The 22,512-nt window shown below is 50.6% G+C and overlaps 1 protein-coding gene across 2 annotated transcripts in view; it reads left to right on the forward strand.

Annotated features, from left to right (window-relative positions):
• Positions 1 to 22,512, forward strand: part of Gramd4 (GRAM domain containing 4) — a 75,527-nt gene that overhangs the window by 25,927 nt on the left and 27,088 nt on the right. Inside the window, exons 2-3 of one of the 2 annotated variants that reach the window (XM_038342025.2) lie at positions 6,327 to 6,537; positions 15,067 to 15,187. In XM_038342025.2, the coding sequence (XP_038197953.1) occupies positions 6,327 to 6,537; positions 15,067 to 15,187 (332 nt within the window). Of the gene's footprint in view, positions 1 to 6,326; positions 6,538 to 15,066; positions 15,188 to 22,512 lie in introns of those variants that run through there. The other variant, XM_038342026.1, reaches the window with a different exon arrangement.

Below are 22,512 nucleotides of genomic sequence, written 5' to 3' on the forward strand. Positions count from 1 at the left end.
CTTCAGGGATGCATGTTGGTTTAGGGAAATGTGCTGGTTAGTAGCTTTGTGTGCATGTTGGTTCTTGTGTCTGTCATCGTCAGGGCAGCCAGCAAGCCATAGGTAGGGTTGGGATGTGGATTAGAATCTGTCTTGCCTATTGATCCTTGACCCCATTTACCATGCAAAGTCTCAGAACCCTCTGTTGCTCCACCCTCTCCTTTCCAGTTGCTTCATGACCTTTTCTTGGAGAGAAATATTACTTGCCTCAGATAGGCCACCAGTGATAAGACAGAATAACAGTTCTGCCAAAGTCCAACCTGGTGAGCCAATGAGTTTACTGGGCTTACTTAAGCATATGGGAGAAGGGTTACTGCCTACAAGAGTGTGGGTGACCTCGAAATAGCTACGCCACCCAAAAGTGAGCTTGAAGCTTGAACACAAGCAGAGTCATTATGTACTTGGCCTTGTTTGCTTTATGTGCATGAGTGTTTGTCTGCATGTATGTCGGTCTGTGCACCGCATTCATCCCGTGCCTCTAGAAACCAGAAGAGGGTGCTGGATCCTCTAGGGGCTGGAGTTTACAGATGGTTGTGAGCTGCCATGTGGGTGCTGGGAATTGAGTCCAGAATAGATGACAGTTTCTCCATAACTGCATAAAAGGAGTCTCCCTTTCAATTAGGCTTTGTACTCTCTATATGCTTACTCTTACCTCCCAAGACCAAAGGACCACCTGCAGCTTGGGCTGAATTACTTGTAGCTAGGGGAGGAGGGAGTTGCTGGAATCTGAGACAAGGCTCTAGGGACCCTCTCCACCCTCTTCTGTGAGGGAAGATCTTTGCAAGTCATCTCAGATACTCTGCTGACAACGGTAATGGCTGTTTTGGTGAGGGGCCGGTGTTTTACACGGCTGACTGATGTGATTGTCTGACCATGGGAAGTCTAACCCCCTTCATGTTCTCGAGGCTTAGGGGCCACCTTCCCAAGAAGACAGAGCTTTGGCTGAGGGCCAGGTGGCCCAGTCTTGCTCTGCAGCTGGCAGCCCCTGGGATTGTTACGCAGGAGCAAGGGTTAGCGTCCAGTGGGAAAGAAGATGTGGTTCATCCCAGGATCTGTGGGAGAGCTACCAGATAAGGAGGGCTGAAGAGTGTGGACGAGCCTCAGCTTGTGGGCCGTGGGTTATAGATCTGTGTATCCAAACTCAGACTCTGAATTCAGAGCGGAGCTTCGGCTGGAGGAAGGTGAGCCAGAGCTGCTCTCAGGCCAAGTGCTGAGACTGGCAGCTGCTTTTATTTTCTTAGTCCTGAGCTTGGAAAGGGAAATAAAGCCCTTTGTGGTTCCCAAGTCCGGGGTTCTCAGACACTGCCTCCTTTGTGTGTCTGGAAGCCATTCAGGGCTTGCCAGAGCAGTGTGTGGTAACACTCCAGGGCTCACTGTGGGTTTGGGCAGCTGGCAGTGTGCCACCCAAGCTGGAGGAGCCTAGAGAGCACCCACTGTCCTTCCCTGCTAGGGCCTGCAGATCCTAGATCATCAAAACCTTTGGTGCCAAGCCTAGCTCTCAGGCTGGCGACTACATGCTTCCTTGAAACATGCCCCTTATAGTTGTAGCTGGGGGTGTGTTTAAACACGCCTCCTTCCAGATAGAATGCAGGAATGGCCCAGCTGATGGCATGGCAGAGTGCACTCTGAGCATGTGTCACTTCCTTGAGGAAGTCTGTGACTTATGGAGGGGCATTGAACTCCAGGAGGCATCTGCTCATTTGAGGCTGCCTTGTCTTGACAGAAAGGCACACGCCCCTCCAGGTCAGTCAGTCAAGACGGAGTCTGGTGCAGATTTGGGAGAAGTCTGAGGAGGGATGGAGAGGCCACCTGAGAACCTAGTGGCACCAAAGGAGCCAACAAAGGAAGTGCCCATCTCAGGAAGTGCCACTTCACTACACAGAATTTGACAGGACGAAGGGTACGGGTGTGAGGGAGCTAGCTGCAAGGAGGGCTGGGGTGCACGTGGGGGGTGTGGGGTACGTGTGGGGGATGTGGGATATGCAGGGATCCTATGGATTCATAAGAGGGTCCTGCCGTAGGGAGAATTACTAGGCTATAGGCCAAAGAGTCACTTCCTTCCATGGTGGTCAGTTGTACACAGTGAGGTTTGGAGGGGCCTGTGGAGGATACATGGCAGCTGGAATCAGGGTAGCAGGGGAGACTTGAGCACAGTGTTGGCTTGGTGGGCAATGCTTCCTTCTGCCCGTTGCATCAACACCCAGCCTTGGAGGGTGGGCAGCCCCAGGTAGCCTTGGTTCAGCCTTCCTCCTGTGTGAGCCAGGTGATGTGTGTAGTTGAACAGTGGCCTCCAAGTTCATGTCATCTGGAAACAGGGCCTTTGCAGCTGTCACTGAGGTGCGGTCACCCTGGGGTGGTGTTCCAGCTAGCAGGGGATGCCAGTGTGGGGGTGGCAGATGTCCCTGAGAAGGTCAGAAGGGACCTGTCTCTGGTGACTTGAGTTTTGGTCCTTTGCCACTGAAGCCTGAAGAGTTCATCTTTTTGAGGGAACTAAGAGGCACCAAAAGGGGAGCAGTGGGGCTGGGAAGAGGCCCTCCGATTCTCCTTACTTGGGGAGAGTCTACACGTCCTGGTTCTCCCTTCAGTACCTGTGTGAACAGCTCAGCAGGACCCCAGGTGTGGAGCTGAGCAGGTGGCTGGGAGCCTGAGCTCCCATGGGTAGCCTGCCTGCCGTGCCTTCTTTTGGGTGGTGGCAGGCTGGATGGGCACCTTTGTCTCCTTTCCTCATTTGCTTGCTGCAGCTTAGTGAAGAAGTTGACCCTAGTTCCAAGGAACTCCGGAGTCTCAGTCCGGGGAACCCTCTTGAGGGAGCCCTCAGGGAGCCAAGAACTCCATGTAAAAACATGCTTCCTGCCTTCTTCAGCCTCTAGGTAGCCCGTGTCCACCCAGGCGCGTACCCTCCTGCATCCATGGCAGTCTCCCCCCATCCCCCTTCTCTGCATCCTCTAGCAGCAGAAACAGGGTTGGGCATTCCCAGAACAAAAGGAGGTCAGTGGCTTTGCTCTCCATCTTCCTTTCACTTTATTTTTATTTGTGTGTGCACCCATATGCTTGTCATGTACCCACACATGTGCAGAAGCCAGAGGAGGACATCAGATTTCCTCTATCACACTCTACCTTAGTTCCTTGAGACAAGGTCTGTCATTAATACTAGAGTTAGGCTGGCAAGCCCCAGTGTGCCTCCTGTCCCCAGTCCCCACAGCACCAGGGTTATGGGTGTGTGCGTGCCTGGGCTTGCCTTTTTACATGAGTGCTTGGAATTCGAACTCGGGTCCTCATGCTTGTTAGCAAGCCCACTTACACACTGGGTTCTCTCCCCAGCCCCTGATCTTAGTTTTCTCAATTAAAGCCATAGGCACCAAAGTTCCTGGGAGTGGGCTGGGGTGCTGGTGTTCACTGAGGGAAGGTGGTTGGAGTTTTACAAGGCAAAGCCTTCTAGGATAGATGGATATAGTTCATGTCTCCGAATGCACCCTTAAAAGTACTTAGTGTGGCGTGTGCATCTTACCATAGTAAATAAACCGCTGGAGCAAAGACATTGGAAGGCACTGCAGGGCATTGGAGAGAGACTCGCTGAAGACACTCTGAGCCAGCACCCTGGTGAAGTTGTGTGTCTTCCCATACCTGTTTGCACAGTGACCACAGGGCTGTGGCTCTTTGCAACTGCTGTCCTGTATGAGGCCACAGTAGATGCCATCTGTTCTGAGCATGGCTGGTAGCAAGCGAGGGTGATACAGTGAGTCTTTCCGCACACAAGGTGGCTCGCTCGTTGTCTTTGTGGCGGGATCAGATCCCACAAGGAGGACCACTGACTTTGTGGACATCTGTGCCCTAGGATCCCGAATCACTTGCAGTATTAGTGTGTGTTGGTTTCCTGTTCGGTAACTCAGCCAGTTTCTGTGCGAGCTAGGAAGTGGTCCCCCCCACCCCGCCCAAGTTTAGTCACGCAGCCCTGGAAAATGTGAATCTCTCACTCAGGTCGGCTGCCTGCGTCCCCTACTGCAGTGTGGATGCTTTCACTTTTAAATGTTTGAGCTTTTTATGGTTTTGTTTTTTACATTTGTCTAGCAGCCTATGCCTTTTTACTTTGTAAATTTTTCAGTCTCTTTAAAAAACTTTTAGACTTATTTATTTTATATTTTGTATAAGAGTGTTTTGTCTGCATGCATGTGTGTGCACCATAAAATTTTTAGACTTATTTATTTTATATTTTGTATAAGAGTGTTTTGTCTGCATGCCCACATGCATGTGTGTGCACCATGTGCATGCCTGGTGTCTGCAGAGGTCAGAAGAGAATACCTGATCCCTTGAAACTGGAGTTCCAGATGGTTGTGAGCCACCATGTGTGTGCTGGAAACTGGTCCCCTAGAAGAGCCGCCCATGCTCTTAACTCTGCTGAACCATCTGTCCAGCCCCTCCTCTCCATCCCTCAATGTAGACCATTATCTCCTCTCTGGTAGCTTGCTGTATATGTTTTTGAGTTTAATATCCCTTTGGTCCCCCCCGAAATCCATAGTTCCGGTATGTGTTATGTTTCCATATGGCTGGCGTGTGCTTCCATCCTGAGTGACTGCTTGCCCCACCCACCACACTGTCTACTGCTGGGTGTAGGTTAAATTCCATTCCGCTGGGGGTCTGCTTGCACTCAGAGGCCCTCAGGCCCTCTGACAGGCTGTTGGTCTCCCCTGTTCTGCAGTTCAGAGCAGAATAAATTATTTTTTCTTTCCTTCTCCCCCACTTCTTTTGATTTGTTTCCTGACAGAATCTCACGTAGTCCAGATTGGCCTCGAACTTGCTGTGTAGCAGAGGATGACTTTGAGTTTCTGATCCTCCTGCCTCCGTCTCCCAAATGCCAGGACGACAGGCAGGTAGCTCCACAGTGCTGGGGATTGAACCCACGGTTCCATCCATGCTAGGCAAGTGTTCTGACAACTGAGCTATTTCTCGCTGACCTCCAGAGCAATATCTGATCCATTCTGACCGAGGTCTTACGGGTTCCTCCATTGGCGAGTCTAGCTGTAGGCTAAGGAGAGCAGGAGCCTTGGGGGCAGGCAGGCTTGTCTGTTGCAAGTCTGTGTCCAGGCTGTGATTTGCCTGTCCACTGAGGGCTTCCGTGCTGCTGCCCCAAACAGGAAGTTCTTCCCGCCTTGCTGCACTGAGTCCACCCAGTTCACTCCCCCGGTTTTCCTTGCGTGAAAACAATCCTGTGGTTGACTGGGCCCAGGCCCAGGCCTGGGGTCAGGCCCTCAGCATGTGTCATCTTGAATTCCCAGAATACTTTGGCCTGGTCAGGATTATTTCTGTTTCAGAGACAAACGTCTCTGCTCGGAAAGGAGGTGACAGTGGAGCAGGTTGGAGCCCAGGTGTTTCACTGTGCTGCACCCTGGGGCCCCAGGGCTCTTGAAGATGCCAGGGTGGGGGTCTGTGGATCCTGACCTATAGCTCTAGACCTGGAGCTGCATGACTGGAACTGGGCCCTCCCCTGCTTAGTCAGCCCTGTTATGGGCCCGGGAATGAAGCCAGCTGGACACTGGGGGAAAACAGCCCTTCCCCCTACCTCCTGGGGATTTTGAGGGTTGCTATGGCTCTCTTGGTCCAGTTAGGATAGAGGGGCGGAGAGCATGCCTCCAGGGGGGTGTCCATCATTTGGTTCATATTCTCTGTTAATTTACATGAACTTTGTATATGGCACACAGCATGTAATGTGACATGGTACCAGGCCTTTGCCTAACTTCTAAGTCCATTTCTGGGAGGGCTTTGTTGTGGGAGCTGAGTCTCCAAGACCAAGCCAGTATTTGATGGAGAGGGGGGAAAGTTGGAAAGACAAAAGAATGGATGGATTCTGTCCCTGCCCATTTTTCTGCAGGGTATCTTTGGAGGCAGAGGTGATGCTCCAGCCCAGCCTTGGTGCTGTTCCAGGCAGTATGTAACCAGTTTCCAATCTTAACTCAGCATTTTGGAGAGTGGTCAACCTTTTCATTCCCAGCTCTCTTTGTCCCTATACCCTTAAGCCTGTCACACTGTGTTGACCCAGCCTAGACCCTCCCTGTGGCCAGGAGGGTTCCCCTGACAGCCTGGGCTTTCTTCTGCTCTGTTAGGACTTTGCACGGCAAGAACCTCAGCAGCTGGCCATGTCGTCTGTGATTGGATGGTGACTGGTCTGGTGATATGTGCCCATTCATTGTAGAGCTAGGTGCTTACCGTCAGCCTCAATATAGAGCTGGAACCAAACATGGCAGGGGCAAGGGGCAGCGGGCAGCCACTGACGTTGCTCCATTCTCTTGCAGGGAACCCTCCCGTCATGTCCAGGTGAGGCCGAGGAGCGCCGTGCTGAACATGCTCAGGAGGCTGGATAGGATCAGGTTCAGAGGCCACAAGAGAGAGGACTTCCTTGACCTAGCCGAGTCCCCAAATGCCTCGGACACCGAGTGTGGAGACGAGATCCCTCTGAAGACACCACGGCCCTCACCCAGGGACAGTGAGGAGCTCAGGGACCCTGTGAGTATGTGCCAGTCCCTGAGTCTTGCATCCCTTGATGTGGACAGCAAGGACAGTATGCCCAGTTCATAGGTGGCCAGGCTGAGTATGGACATGTGAAGGTTCATGCCTGAGCAGGCAGTTTAGACATACACAGAGGCCCAATCCTCTGTCCCCTGGTGCCTGTGTCCTTCAACACGCAGAGTCAGCTGGGACAGGTCCTTATCTCGGTGGGACTTCTGTACCAAGTTTTGTCTAGACACTGCATTGCTTTGTCTTGTTTGTTGGTTTTTCTGGGTGTTGGGGAAGCTTCTCACATAAACACAATGTTGTAGCCTGGCTTGACCCCTTCAGGAACATTGGTGTGGGGATAGGACAGAGTGAGGCTGGTCTAGAAGCTGCTGGCACCCTGCTTGTCTGTCCATGCCAGGATGTGTGTCACTGACCCAGCCACTGGCTGAGCCCTCATTAGCCCACACAGTGGCCAGTGGCAAGGAGCCTTTTGTCCAGGCATCAGATATCACTGGAGAGCCTTAGCCAGGGCGAAGCTTTGGTGTGAACAAACCAAGGGCCCCTGCCTTCCAGAGCTTGTATTTCATGGGTGTCAGGCTGGGGAGTGTAGAGTCTAGCTGGGCCAGTGAGAACCTTGCCGTCTTTCCTCTGGACAGGTCTCTTCAGTCTCAGACTGGCTGTGGTGTGCACATCGACTCAGCCCCCCTCCCTACTACCTCAGAATCCTGAATGTACTTGATGACCATTGGTTTTCCCTCTCGGCCCTGAGCCTGGTACTCTTTCCAGATGTGGCTGCGATCACCGGCCTTCCCCTAGCTCCTATATTATTAATGCTTCATAATAGGATGGTGGCTGTGTACTGCTCCTGGCCAGATTAATAATTTACTAGTGCTGCCTCCTAAGAGCCTGGCTGTGTGCCCTATGCTGCCTGGCCAGGTGGGTGGGGTCATTTGCCTTCCTATTTAACCTCCTGGTGTATTAGACTGGTGCTGTTCCCAGAGTTCAAAGGCCATAGCTAGCCCTTCAGCTTTTGGTCTAGGGGAGGGCCATGCATCTAGCTTGCAAAAAGCCATGCGCCTTTTGCAGGTGACATACAGAGCGATAGAGGACAGAAATCTATATCTTGTCCAGTGCTGGTATGGAATTGTGCAAGTTACAAGTCTGGGTGAGATGAAAGTCTTTGGGCTGAGCATCTCAGGGATGCTCAAGAATTGCCCTGCACCTACACACACGTGTGCACACACACAAATTCACAAGCATGCATACACATGTATACACACATGCATACACACATACACAGAAATATACACAAGCACACATGTACATGTACATGTACATATGTACACAGACATATACACTCACACGTACACACATGCATGCATACCTGAGTGCCTACACACACACACACACACACACACACACACACATGATACAAGATTCATACAAGATTCAGCAGCCAAAGGAACCCATTCAGAGGCTACTCTGGCTGTCCATCTGTGTGTCTAACCAGGATTGTGTAGTAGACTATAGAAGTAGGACCGGTCCTGGGTCCGTCTACTGAGCATGTGCATGAGGTGGCATGGAGAGAAGAGGGTAGTATGTGGAGAGCCACCCCATGTGACAGGCTCACTTGGCCACTTGGCAGCTACAGGGGCTAGCTAGACTGCAGTTAGAGTTTCGTTTTATGCAGACCACAGGTGCTCTTACCCTATGTGGCCTACCTGTGATGTCTGGCCGTCCCTGGACCTCCTGCTGGTGACATAGCTAGGCATGGGGCTAACAGAGATTCTGAGGCCATGGCAAGCCCATGGCTACATGCCATGTGACCCTCATGGCACACATGGGCTTGGTAGTTAGGTAGGGAGTGGCACATTCTTTTAGGCCAGGTTTTTGTGGCAACTTTGGGCGACATTGGTTTGTATTGGGATACCTGGTGAGTGAGTGGACAGGGCAGGTAGGGTGTGACCTTAAAATTTCCATATCATACCTTGCTTATCACAGGGGAAAGGTTCCTGGTGTGTTTTTGTCTCCAGGGGTGCCATGGTGGGTGAGTTGGCCTTAGGCAGAAGGGAGCTGGCTCAGAAGGCGCAGGTTCTGTGCTGACTAGAGAAATGGGAGGAGAGATTGCAGGATTTGGGGGGGTCTTAACTAGAGACAACATCTGGATTTAGGGGCTACTGAAAGGGACAGTGCTGAAGCTAGTTATTTTAGGGTAACTAGCTTGGAAGTATAGTTTGGAGAATGTGGGCTCCTAAGGGAGGCAGAAGAACAAGAAGGGACATGCCAGGGCGCTGTGCTAGTTGGATGGGCCATCTTTGATGTGTAGGAAACTCCCTGTGTGACACGAAGGTCCTGGGAGAGGTGTTGATTTGGGAGGTAGGCTTGGCATCCTGGGCTGCAGCTGAGAGCAGCTACTGCAGAGGTCTTGGCAAGGTCAGACCTGGGACCTAGGCTCTTGTGCCTTCCAGGATTAGGGAGCCTGTGGGGAAACTGCTCCAGGGACCTAGATGCCAGGAATCTGGGAAATCCCTGTATGGCTTCAGCCCTAGCTCAGGGCATTGTGCAGAGTGCCAGCTCACTGGTTGTAGAGGGACCAGGTGATGCTGTTTGGCCTTCACCCACCACTCAGTACCCAGAGTTTTAAAAAGGGACGTGTTGGTGTTTGTTCTGGGCATGCTTTGAGGCTTAAGTGAGCTTGGTAACTAGTTGAATCATTGTTACCATGCAGGTAGGCGTTAGCACCCATAAACGAGTGGCTCAGAGGCTCCTCCCAGGCCAGGTTCTTTTTAGGGCCTTGGTCTTATAATAAGGCCTCTCCAGGGACTCCAGGTCAGGGTGCAGTGGTAAATAGTCTTCCACACCTATGTTACTCCTTCTTGGGGGTGCAATAACCCTTTGCCTTCTATAGCCTTCTGGAGAGATTGGGAGCCCAGGCAGCAGCACAGAGGCCTCAGTGGTTGGTTGATTTAATGCCCTCAAAGGAGCACCCTTGGAGCATTACGGGGGCCATTGTATGAATTCGAGTCAACAGTCTCTAGTGTACACTTTATATTGTGTAGCCCAAGAGGGACTGTGTGTGCTTTAATGGTTACTGATAGATTTCCCAGCCTTAGTTCTTCCTACTGCCAGTCTGCTACATCTCTGTAGCTTGGCATATTAAAAAAAATTAGTGGGGTGGTGGTGGTGCACACCTTTAATTCCAGCACTCGGGAGACAGAGATAGATGGATCTCTGTGAGTTCGAGGCCAGCCTGGTCTACAAGAGCTAGTTCCAGGACAGGCTCCAAAGCTACAGAGAAACTCTGTCTCAAGAAAAAAAATTTTCCCTGGGCAAGGTGGTTTATGTTTTTATTCCCAGAACATGGAGAAGTAGAGGCAGACAGATCTCCATGACTTCAAGAACTGTCTGTATACATCTGTCTACCTGTCTATCTGTCCGTCTGTCCATCCATCCATCCATCATCTATCTATCTATCTATCTATCTATCTATCTATCTATCTATCTATTTATCATCTATCTATCTATCTATCTATCTATCATCTATCTATCTATCTGTCTGTCTATCTATCTATCTATCTATCTATCTATCATCTGTGTGTTCTCTTGTGCTTGTCATGGCGTGTGTATAGAGATCAGAGTACAATTTGTGGGAGTTGATTCTTCTACCATAGGATTCAAACTCAGACTTGGCTGCAAGTGCCTTTACCTAATGAGCTGTTTCACTGGCCCGGTGTTTCCTATTCTGTACATTTTCCTGTAAAATGTCTGGCACAGAGTGTGGCCATTGGTATCTGGCTTTCTTGCCTCTTTGTGACTGAACTGGGTCCTGTGGTTTGGTCTGGGAGTATAGCTCAGTGATGGAGTGGTTGCCTAGCATGTGCAAGAGCCTGAATTCAGCCCCAAGTGTATCTATATGCCTAATCTTCTGGAGTGGTGGCATGTATCTAATTCCAGCACTCAGGAAACCAAAGCAGGAAGATTACCACAAGGCCAGCCCAGGTCATATGGCAAGTACTGGGCCAGCTGTAGCTACATAACAAGACTCTATCTCAAAAACAAAACACAATAACAAACCCCTAAAATAAATAAAATAAGCCACAGGGTTTGGATGGACTGTGCTTGCTTATCCATGCACACACTGGTAGACATTAGGTTTGTTTCCACTTTGGCGCTCTGACAAACAACAGAACACCTGGGAATATAGTTTCTCACATCTGTTTGCATCTGGAGTCGCTGGGTCTTGTGGAGGCCCTGTGCTTCTGAGGGACTACTGTACTGTTTTTCCCAGGTGACAAGGCCATTTTCCATTCCCATGTGTGGGGGTCTGTGGATTCCCCCGGTTGAGGTGGCCCAGATGCCCCATTCACCCGCGCTCCGTGGAGCTCTCTACGGGATGTTGAGCTGCCTCACTTAGCAGGCATTCAAGCTCCCACTGTGGAATCTGTTTCTGCTTCTAGTGACCTCCCCACTGAAGGACACTGGTGCTATGCAATTTGCAGTATTGCTTGGTCTGTGAGTCACATGTCCTCATAGGCCACATCCCACTCCTATGAGAGAGTGACGGGGCCTCCAATGGCTGCTGAGAGCTGCCCTCCTACAGGTAGTACAGTTCTTCCCTATGACTGGCAGAGAGGCCCATGCTCCCTCACCCCCACCGTGGGTTCCCTCCAACTCCAGTGTCTGCTAAATCAGGCAAAAATGACATCTCAGCTTGCCTGACTTCTTATCATGAGAGAGATGATCATCTTTATACTCACTTTATTATGTAAATTTACAGTGGTTTTGTCATGGCCCCAGTTCATGTCCAGGCCCCTGGTTTCCAGGTCACAGTTACTCCTCCTGAGTCTAAGAAAGGGACAGCTAGGGAACCATGATGCCTACAGAAGGATTCAGCTCAGAACTTCGGCACAGTGCCCTGGAGGCTTGTCATCCCTGTTGGACACCTTGGTCACTTGGCCAGGCCCCTTAGGCCTAGTTTCACTGCTGCTGGGGTCAGGGGACTCCCCTGAGCTGTGGCCTCTTCTGCATGGAGGCCCCTCGAATTCACAAGCTGAATGGAAACCCTGAGACCTGGGTGTCGGGATACCCATTCAGGGATGTAAATGGGTGCATCCAAGTGGAACTAGCCATCTAGAGATGAACTGGCTGCTCTTGGCAGGAGATTGCTGAGCTCATCAGGTTGGCCATTCTGTCCCTGCCCCCTCTGCCTTCTCTGCCAGCCTCCGCACCTGCTGCCTGCCTGTTGTGTGGCCACCCTGCTCCCTTCCAGGTTCCTCTCCAAGCTTCCTTCTTGCTCTCATCACTTGGGGTCCACCCTTCCTAGCCTGGCATGCTGAGAATAGAGTGGCATCATTGAGTCTGGTTTCCTGAACTTTGAAAGCTGGTATTACCTGTAGACTCCGTAGCTGTGCCAGCCAGGGATCTGGAGTTGGCTCTGCTGCTAGAGGACTGGCACATACAATCAGGATGTCTGTGCTAGGTGGTGCTTGCTTCTTGTTCATGGGGTCTTCTCTGCTATGTAACTCATAACAATTACCTAACAGCTGGGTATCTCCTGGCAGGGCCTCATTTGTCCTGCATGGGCTGTGCCCATACCTATGGCCTGGCTCCCCTAGGACTCCTGCTGCAGGGCCCCTTGATAAATGTGGCAGCAGACAGGCCTGCCAAGCCCAACACAGTACTCCCGCTGTAAGCCTGCTGGTGCTGTGAGCAGAGCTAGTGAAATATTTAACAGTTTCCTTGTAGGCGAGATCAGACCGCAGTCAGAACATGGGGCATTTCTTAGCGATGAGGCGGGAACAAGGCTGCAGAGTTCCTGGGCTGCTGGATCCCATTTCAATTCAGCATTGATGACCTCCTTCCTAAGACAGGACTTGTCTTAACATGCTGGGGGCAGGGAGGCTAGGCGTGACTCAGACACACAGAGAATGAGGAGAACTTAAGAGAAGGTGCATAGACAAGAGGGCCGGAGAAGAGATGGAGACAAAGAAATCAGGGTGCACATGCTAGCACCAGCCCGGGTAGAAACTCTGAGGGAACGTTTAATTGTTTCCCATTCAGGAGGTGGGTGAAGCCATGAGAGATCAAGAGGGGGCAGAGTTAGGAATTAGGTGCCTACCAGGACCATTGGTCGTGTGGCCCAGAGCTGGGTTAAAGATGAGCACATCGGGGCTGGAGAGATGGCTCAGAGGTTAAGAGCATTGCCTGTTCTTCCAAAGGTCCTGAGTTCAGTTCCCAGCAACCACATGGTGGTTCACAACCATCAATAATGGGGTCTGGTGCCCTCTTTTGGCCTGCAGGCATACACACAGACAGAACGTTGTATACACAATAAATAAATAAATAAATAATTTTTTTTTAGAAAAAAGATGAGCACATTGCATGTGTCCTGAAGTTTGCATTTGAGATTGTGTGATTATCCCTTCACGGACACCTTATTACCCATCTGCCTTTGATGTGTCAGGGGCTACTTGAGAAGATCAGAACTAAAGACAGGCAGCCATGTGGGGTTTTGACTGCCGGTCTCATAGCCTGTGTGTATGGAGTCCTACACACAGAGCACTGCAAAGTCTCATTGGACTCTCCTGGCTCAGTATGTCTAGTCTGGCATTGACTGGGTCTGAGCCACCTCTGGACAGATGTCTGCATGGTGTTTCTGGGCTGGGGGTCTTCCCACCTGATGGTGAGCTTTCTCGGGATCCACTATTATGTGACATAGAACACAGGTAGGGGTGCATGTCTTCTTTGGGAGCTTTCCTGGGCAGGGGTTTTAGAGTGCTGGGATACTCATGAGCTCCTAGCTCTTCTAGAAAAGGTGCCTCTTGGCTGGATTTATTGTACAATAAAATTGACCTGGGGAGTGACAGCCAGAAGACCCCCTTGGGTAGACCACACAGCAGAAGTTACTGTGCCTTCAGCCACCCCAAGCTTTCACCATGCCACTATACCAAGGGACCAAGTCCATATCCCCATAAATGTGTCTTAATAGGCAGACAGCTGGAAGTGCAGTCCAGATGCCCTGGCAGGGTACCCATCAACTGGAAGGACTTTTTTGCAGAGCCTCTGGTCTCTGCCTGCCCTTTCATCCTATGGCCCCCAAAAGGTACACATATCCACGGTGCTCCCCCAGCTGGCTTGTCTATACACATGTCCTGTTGCCTAGGAGAGGTTTGGGGGCCCAGCAAGCTGGTCAGGTCCCCTCTGTTGCTTGCCGGGCTCTAGTGGGCCATTTTTGCCATGTCAATAGCAGGGTGCAGCTGTAAGATGACCACATGAGTTCCCACTGTGGCCTGGGGGGCTGTGCAGTGTGATGGGTGGGGTGCTTTCTTTCCCTATGGTCAGCAGGAGGCATAGCTGTGTCCAGTGTCAATGGCATCGGCAGTGGGAGCTGTGACTACAGCCAGTCCTTAGTCAGTGGGACAGGAGAGTGATAGAATTTGCTCTCTGGGGAGCCAACAGGAAGGGCCTGGTGTGGAGTATGCTCATCTTGGCTCCTCATAGGACCCATTTAGAAGCTGTTTTCCCCTCTGATCTGCTCAGTGTGGAATAGACACCTTTGGGATACCATTAAGAGATCTGTTCTGTTTGAGTCATTGTGTACTCCAAGCACCAGGACAGTGGCATTTTTTTTCCCTCTGTAGAACCACAGTCAGTACTGCTATCATCGCGAGGCTTAGTGCTGGCTGGGGATGATGATACACACTCAGGAGGTGGAGGCAGGAGGATCATGAATTTGAGGCTAGTCTGGACTGTATTATGAGACCATCTCAAAAACAAAATAACATTTAACATTAAAATGACATTTAACACTTTATTTAGTGTTTTAAACCCTTTTCATTTTTAATGGTTATGTGTGATGCGCATGTTTGAGGGTGTAGATGTGTGTGTGGTGTGTGTGTGTGTGTGTGTGTGTGTGTGTGTGTGTGAGTGAGTGAGTGCATGTGCACACGTGTGCATGTGATGGCACAAGGTTGATGTCAGGAATCATCCTCCATTGCTGCGCTGCATTCACTAAGGCAGAATCTCTCAATCAAACCCAGAGCTCAGTGATGGTGACTCTTGCTAACCCATCTGCTCTGCCTTCTTAGGCTGGCATTACAAGTAGGCTACCATGCCCACCTGGGATTTATGTAGGCTCTGGGGATCCAAACTCTGATCTTCATCCTTGTGTGGCAAGTGTCTTGACCGCTGAACAGTATCCCTATCACGTAGGGTTTGATGTTTATGTGTGTTCTTTCTTAAGACCTCGCTTTTGTCAGGTCTGAGGAGATCCACACTGTCTGAGACCCTGAGGTGAGCGGGTGTGCTGGCACACAGTTGTAGAGCCCGTGCCTCTTTGTCCCATATGTTCAGAAAGATGCTCTTGGGGCCCTAGGGCCACTGTATTGACTGTAATGTGCTCTTCCTTGTGATCCATCTGCACTAAAGCACCAGAGGTTGCGACTGCCATCCCAAGGCTCTGGGGCCCCCTAAAACCAACTGGGATCAAGCAAGGCTGCTTTCGTGTGGCTCTCTGAACTCTTGGTGTTTTTCTTCCAGGCTGGCCCAGGGACCCTCATCATGGCAGCAGGTGTCCAGGACTTTAGCAGGACAGAGTTCGATCGGCTGAATGAGATCAAGGGTCATCTGGAAATCGCGTTACTGGAAAAGCACTTTCTTCGTGAGTACAAGAAAGTCCTTATGGGGGATGGGTCACTGCTGAGTGAAGGCCAAACCGGGAGTGCTATGATATGGCCATGGGGCAGGTGTGGGTGGGGGCAGGCATGTGTGAACATAGGTGTGTGGGGGCATAGGTGTGAACATAGGCTGTGTGGGCATAGGTGTGAACATAGATGTATGAGGAGATAAGTGTGAACATAGGCTGTGTGGGCATAGGTGTGAACATAGGTGTATGGGGGATAGGTGTAAACATAGGCATGTGAGGGGATAGGTGTGAACATAGGCTGTGTGGGCATAGGTGTGAACATAGATGTATGAGGAGATAAGTGTGAACATAGGCTGTGTGGGCATAGGTGTGAACATAGGTGTATGAGGGGATAGGTGTGAACATAGGTTGTTGTGGGCATAGGCATGAACATAGGTATATCGGGGATAGGTGTAAACATAGGCATGTGAGGGGATAGGTGTGAACATAGGTGTGTGTGCAGATAGGCTTGGACAGAGATAGACATGGACTTGGCCGTCCCCACACGATACTTCCCTTCTGAACATGTGACTATTGCCTGTTGCCTCACAAAAGCCAACCCTGGCCCATGCTTTGCAGGTGGGATGAGGGAGCATCAGGAGTCTGGGAAAGGAGGGGCCTATCCATGAACTCGGTTGGTTTCCATGACTCAGTTTACTCAGACTTTTCAGAGCTCCTTTGAGGAATCTGAAGCCATCTGTCCTGTTATGCACTGGGTCTGCGGGAGGATCTTGGGACCCTTCCCCTCATGGCTCCTGCTGGCCTGGTTCTGATCTGTGAAGTAAGGAGAAGGTGGTTTTGGCAGAACAGGAGCATTTGGAGTCACCACCCAATAGCATCGCACGTTTGGTCTTTCTCTTGACTTCCGTGTCCTCCTGGCGAGGAAACTGAGGCACAGATGACTGAGTCATCCTACCACATGGTGGGAGTAGTAAGAACTTAAACCAGCCTGGCTAGCTCCAGAGCCCGTGCTCATGGCCCCGATGTGTGATAGTGTTGTCACGATTGACGCTCTGCAGGAGCCGAGGCTTCTGAGAAGCCAGTACAGGAAGAGAGTGCCAGTCCTGCATGCCCAGAGCTGGTCACTGAGAATCTGGAGCAAGTCCAGGCCAATGCCAGGGTGTAGGGCTGCCTGAGCACTTGCCCCACTGTGGAAGAGTTTGAAAGTGCAGGGTGGAACCAGCCAGACCCCCATGGGGATGAGGCAGTGGGGAATTCTAAGGGCAATGGATCATGAGGAAAAATGTCTGAAAGTGTGTCCTTTGCCGTTCCCCTGTAGGACAGCATGGTTGGTATCCTAGGACCGTTCCCACAATCCTTTTCTCAGATTTGCCCAAGGAGCTAGCTCATCCTGTTCCTTGGTCACTCCTAAGGTGTGGTGTGGCATTTACCCTGACAGTGTGGGGACAGCTCTGGGCAGGTTTGTTGTTATTGTTTTAATGAAAGATTTTGAATATACATAGAATCAGAGTAGAGCATGTCAGAGACGCCTGTTGACTCTTACACCTGCTTCTGCAGAAGCAGATTCTAAGCCAGGCTGGCTGTCGCCCCTCCTTCCCTGGGCGTGTTGGGCGAATCCCAGCCAGCACTGTATCGCTTCATCTGTAAATATTTTAGTAGATAGCTCAATATGTTTTAATGACAAAAGCTGAGAGACCAAGATGGCAAGGAGAACGGCAGACAGCTTTCCTTGATTGCAGCCGGGACCGACTGGAGCTCGGATTTCCCCGATAGATAGGCTCATGATTTCTGACAACTTTGAATTGATACTCGTCAGGGTCCGTGGGTGGGAACGGCTGGTGTATCTCCTCAGTCTTTTGGTGCCTTCTCTCTCTGTTCCTGCCTTCACCCCGGGTGGCTAGCTCACCAAAGCTGGAACTCCCCCCTTGACTCAGTGAATAGTGTCCTGTGGACTCCCCATGTCTTCTGTCCCTCCTCCACAGTGGTGGCTGTGACTGGTTTTGGGGGGCAGACCTTGATGGTATTGCTCTGTGTTGCCCTGAGGCGTGCTGTTCCTGAGGTCACAGCAATTGCTAACTGCTGTAGCTGAAGGGACTCTTGCCAGCCAGAGCACAGCAAACATGGCTCTGGCAGGCTTTGTCCTTCTCCCTAATTCCCTCTGCCTTGCTAAAAACCATTAGATTACATTCCTAAAGCTAGTCACTAAGGTGTAGTCCCTTATTTGGCCACTTCCTCCTTCTTAACTGACTACAAAGGTTCACCTATAAAAGTATTGAAGTCCAGCAATCAGAAGCCTCCTTTGGCTCACCTAACTAATATGCCCTCTTAGAATTAAGCTCCTCACCCCAACGTGGGATTTCTCCCTTTACCTTTATAAACTGTTATTTGCCTATGGGTCACTCATGTCTCCTCTCATTCCAGAGGCAGTCCTTTGTCGTCCCCCTCTCCAGTACGAACACCCCTGGTCCTCTCTCCCTTGTTCCCTTCCCCTTCTCCCTCCTCCTCTATTTCCTGTCTTTGTCTCTTTCTACCTGCCCTTTGTCTCTCTAGGGCAATTAGATGTCCTTTGTGCTGAGAGCTTGGTCTTGGGGTGTCCTGAGAGAATACCAGTCCGTTCAGTCAGTCCATCAGAGTGCTCACACTGGTCATTTTGTACATCTGTTGTTCTTGTTCCATTGATTAACCAGTGCGTTTCTGAAAACAAGTTTCTCTTTGCTCTCTGGTTGCCTTGAGGTGTGGTTCACGTGGGAAAAGCTAGATACATGGATTTCCCTGCCTTGTGTCACAGTTTTGAATATGAATAGAACATTTCGCCTGAGACCAGAGGGGTGCCTGCTTTAGAACTGTGTCATCGGGAGCCCGGGGAACAAATTGTGATCATGACCTGTGTATGCGATTATAGTCCTGCCTCTGGGCTGTAGACGCCTCAGCCTTGACTTTTCGGCCTGCTCACAGTAGGACAAGATGTTCGAGCCCCCTCACAAACACTTCTCGCCCTGCTGCTGGCATGAACCATCTTTCAAGGCAGTTCTGGCTCTTTTCAGTGGAAGTCATCCTTAGAGGACAACTGATGGTTGCAGGATGCTCACCATAGCTGCAGCCTTCATGCCTTGACCATTACAGTCACCAGGGCTTGGGAAGTTTGAGTCCAGACTCTGAAGGAGCAGACCTCTAGGACTCCGGGGTGGCTTTTGGACCTCAGGGAGTCTTTACTGTGTCTTCCACTCATGACAGTTGGTTCTCAGAGGCAGGCAGCACCACCTTACTCAGTTGTTTCATCTGACGATGACATATGCAGGTCTCAGGAGCGCTCAGGAGGTAGAGGCAGGAGAACCATAGGATTGGAGGGCCATCCTGGGATACAGAGCTAAAGACTGTCATAACAAACACCAAAATCTACAAACACCCTAGTGTGGCGGTACACACCTTTAATGCCAGCTCTCAGGAAGCAGAGGTGGCTGTGAGTTAGAGGCCAGCCAGAACTACACAATGAGAGCCTGTCTCAAAAATAAACAAAATGCCAGGGTCACCGCCAAGCTTGGGACCACTGAGCCAGTCTGTGTTGGGTTATGCTGGTTTTGCCCCCATGAGGAAATCTCACTACAGAATTATCAGTTCCTCCATTGGAATGCCACTTGCAAGGTTCCTCCCACTTCATGCATGGTCCTGCCATCAAGGAGAGCAGGGCCAGCTTCATTTGTTCCTCCCACACCCAATGTTTATGGAGATGGCCTTTGTTTTGCTTGAATTTATTTTGACTTTATTTCAGACTTGGAGGAAAGTTTCAAAAATAGCACAAAGCCTTTCCACGTGCTCTTCATGCGGTTATTTCCTTTCCTCAAAGGGCAGCTCTTTGCTGCATGTATTTGTCAGTGGTTCTTAGCTGTCAAGCCCCCCTTCCCACCATCTAGCTGTCTATACGTTTATATATACACGTGTGTGCGCCCACCCATTTGTTTACCTCCCACCCACGTGTCCATCCACCTCTCATCTGTCTGTCCATCCTCCCACATATCCATCCATATCTCTTGCTTCTGTTTACCCATCTCTCCACCCACACGTCCGTCCATCTCCCTCCGCCTTTCCATCCATATACCTACACATCTATCCATCTCCTCCTTACCCATTAGTTCTCCCACCTACACATCCATCCATCTCTTACCCAGTCACACATCTATCCACCCACATCCATCTCTTGCCCACCCACCCACCCACCGATCCATCTCTCATCCACCTACCCATCCATCCATTCATCCATCTGCCCGGCTATTTATATGTTTTTTTTTTTTTTTCTGAGCTGCCTGATGGTCTGTTTCATATGCAGTGCCTCTGAGTTTCAAATAGTCTGCCGTGTTCCCTAAGAGCAAGGCTATTCTCTTCTCTAGCCACAGTGTGCAGTGATCAAAGTCAGGAAATAATGTTGCTATGCCATTATCTGGTGTGAGCCTCACCATTGTCTTATTAATGTTCTTTATAACAAAAGAAAGTTCTGGTCACGAGTAGCCTCTCGAGGCTCCTTTTCTCGGCCTTTGTTTCCTGATCCAGGCATTTTTCGAGGCATGAGGGTCAGTTGCCCATAGAATGGGCTCGGGTTTAGATGTCAGCTGTTGCTTAATAGAGACTCGGGTCATGTGGTTTTTGCCTTGAATGTCACAGACATGATGGTGTTTCTTCAGTGCCGGTCAGGAGGGACAAGATATCATCTCATCTCATTCTGCAATGCCAAGAGTTCCTTGTCAAATTAAATTCTTATATCTATCTAAAATTACTGCGCTGAGGGTGTAGCTCAGGGGCAGAAGGCTTGCCAAGCATGCTCAAGGGAGGCTCTGGGTCCCTTCTGCAGTGCTGGGGGAGGGTGGAAACACTCAGTCAAATTAAATAAATAAAAAGAAAATGTTTACAGTGGCATAAGTCTGTGGTCCTAGCACTAGGGAGGCTGAGCCAGGAGGTCCTCTGAGCCCTGGAATCCAACGCCACCCCGGGTAACGCAGTGAGACCCAATCTCAAAAGCAGGCAACACTGAATGGCTTACCTGGCTGCATTATCAAGTTATATCCAGAGAACTTGGGTCCCCTCCCATCCTCTCTGGAGTTCCAATTGTCTTCTACGCTACTAGCTCCTTTACTGGTTTTTGTGTTTGGTCACACCTTCCCCTGTAGATAAATGTTAGCACACTCATACTTTGTGCACACTTGTGTTCTGTTCTGGCAGTCACTCTAGGCTGGTACCAGAGATAATCTCTGGTCTGTTTTCTGTCTGTGTCTCTAGTCAGGGTGTGACTAATCTGGTGGCTTGTTGGTGACTGATTATACCATCCTGAGCCTTCTGTACTGGGTGTTAGTAAGATGCAGCTCTTCCCATCGGCACCTTGTGGATGGGGTGGGACCTATTTTTATACCCCAGGCTTGATGTCTTGGGAGTGGTGGGTGCCGAATGACTGAAGAAATCACAGGAAAGCCTGGCAGAGGTGGAGTTTTCACAGAGAAGCCTGTGCCTCCTCCCAACATGGCATCCATCACATTTCCCAGGGTAATACAGTGCTATATAGAGTCTGGAGACACACAAATGTGTTTCGGTTGTTACTCAGCCTATACAGCGTGTGCTGGCCTGGTTATTCCTGTTCCTCTTGGTCTGCAGGGGAAATACCGTGTGCAGGGTGGAGAGAGCTGTAGACTGGCCTTGAGACTTAAGCTTCCATCTCTTGTTTCCTCCTTTCCCTAGCAGCTCAGCTCGAGCTGTTTAGGGCCTTGGGTCTAACCATAAGTGCCTAAGTGATTAGTGTTCAAGTTCTATTTAACTCTCGGCTGTACTCTCTCTCTGACAACAGGCTTTCTTCACCGAGGAGAAAAATAGCCCAAGTGCACAATAGGTTTCTTCAGTGATTAAATATTGAAGGGTACAGATGTTCCCAGGAGGAAGTGACATGCGATGGAGAAGGTACAATGAAATGTACCTTAGCTACAGCCCAGGGCAGGGGCCTGAGCTTGTTAAAGACCTAAGTGACTGAACGGTGTCCATTTGCAGCGAGCCTGAGATGCGGTGCACCGGATTGTCACTTGTTGGACACAAAGGCGTCTCTTCCAGGGCTTCTGTAACTGAGTGTTTATTGTATTTATCGATCTCTCGCTGCATGCAGGCTCTGGGAAGTGGAATTCGCCGTTGTAAAGCCTGCACACAGCCTCCACCCCAGAGCAACTCGCATGGACTTGGATTTGGGGGGAGGGCTGGGGGGGAGTGCTTCAGGCCTTTCAGGGGCCTCCTGGTTTGGGGGCTGGGCTGCAGAGCTTCTGAGTTGATACCTCCCTGGGGTCGCTTCTGCTGACACCTCCCTGATCAGGCTCCAGGACATTCCCCTAGGGGCTTTGTCTCCCAGTCACTGCCACCTGTACAGTATAGTAAGTGGGTTCCCATGGAGGCAGCCAGTGGATAGCAGTGATTCCTGAAGCATGTGACTCGGAGGGAGGGGGCCTTTGCTCCATAGCCCTTGATATTCCTGGCAGCCCCCTTCCTGCTCAACAAATGGCGGCCAGAGTGACTGACTCCTGCCTGACTTAACAGAGGAAGCTGGTTGGGAGGCAGGTGGTGGCTATTTACCCTTCAGGGCATGGATCTTGCACACAGGGAGGTCTGGGGTGGCTGATCCTAGTGATTAGAGGTGAGCAACCTGCTTCACTGTCTGTCAGTCTTGTGAAAGCAGAAGGCCCGGGAGCTGTGTGAGTGCCACCAGTGTTTTGAAGAGTTGAGGCAGCTTTGAAGCCAGCTAGAGACAGAGCTAGTATATCCCTGACAAACGTGCCTGGGCCCACTCCTCCAGACCTGGGCCTGCAGGTATTAGCTGGTGGGGGGGAGGGGGGGCTGGCCTCCTACCTCTACCTCCTGTAAGGTAAGTGTTGTGGATCTCAAAGATAAGCCCCAGGGACAGAGCCTGGATGGGTCTGCATCTGTCCCTAGTGTGGAGTGGAGTGGAGCCGAGCCAGCTGGGAAGAAGTCAGGGGTGAAATGGGGACAGAAGACTGAGATGAGCTAGACACAGCCCTATACACATTTTTCCAGGGAAAAAGATGAAATTGACCTCTAAGGAAAAAATTAAAGATCTGACCTATTAGGTCCAACAGTTTCATATTTTTGTCTGTGGGCATGACTTAGTGCTTTTTTAACATATATGATCCTAGAATCTATACCCAGTATCATAGTGGGGAGGACCCCAAAACCTATGCTTTTCTAGATCATTTCTGTTGCCCAGTAAAATATACTCTGAAGTTGAGATAATTGACCCTAAGACTTCTCATTGCCCAGGATAGAACTTTTTTAGTACAGAGGCTAAGCCACTCACCAAACTC

Source organism: Arvicola amphibius, chromosome 9 (assembly GCF_903992535.2).
Source record: "Arvicola amphibius chromosome 9, mArvAmp1.2, whole genome shotgun sequence".
Classification (NCBI taxonomy): domain Eukaryota; kingdom Metazoa; phylum Chordata; class Mammalia; order Rodentia; family Cricetidae; genus Arvicola; species Arvicola amphibius.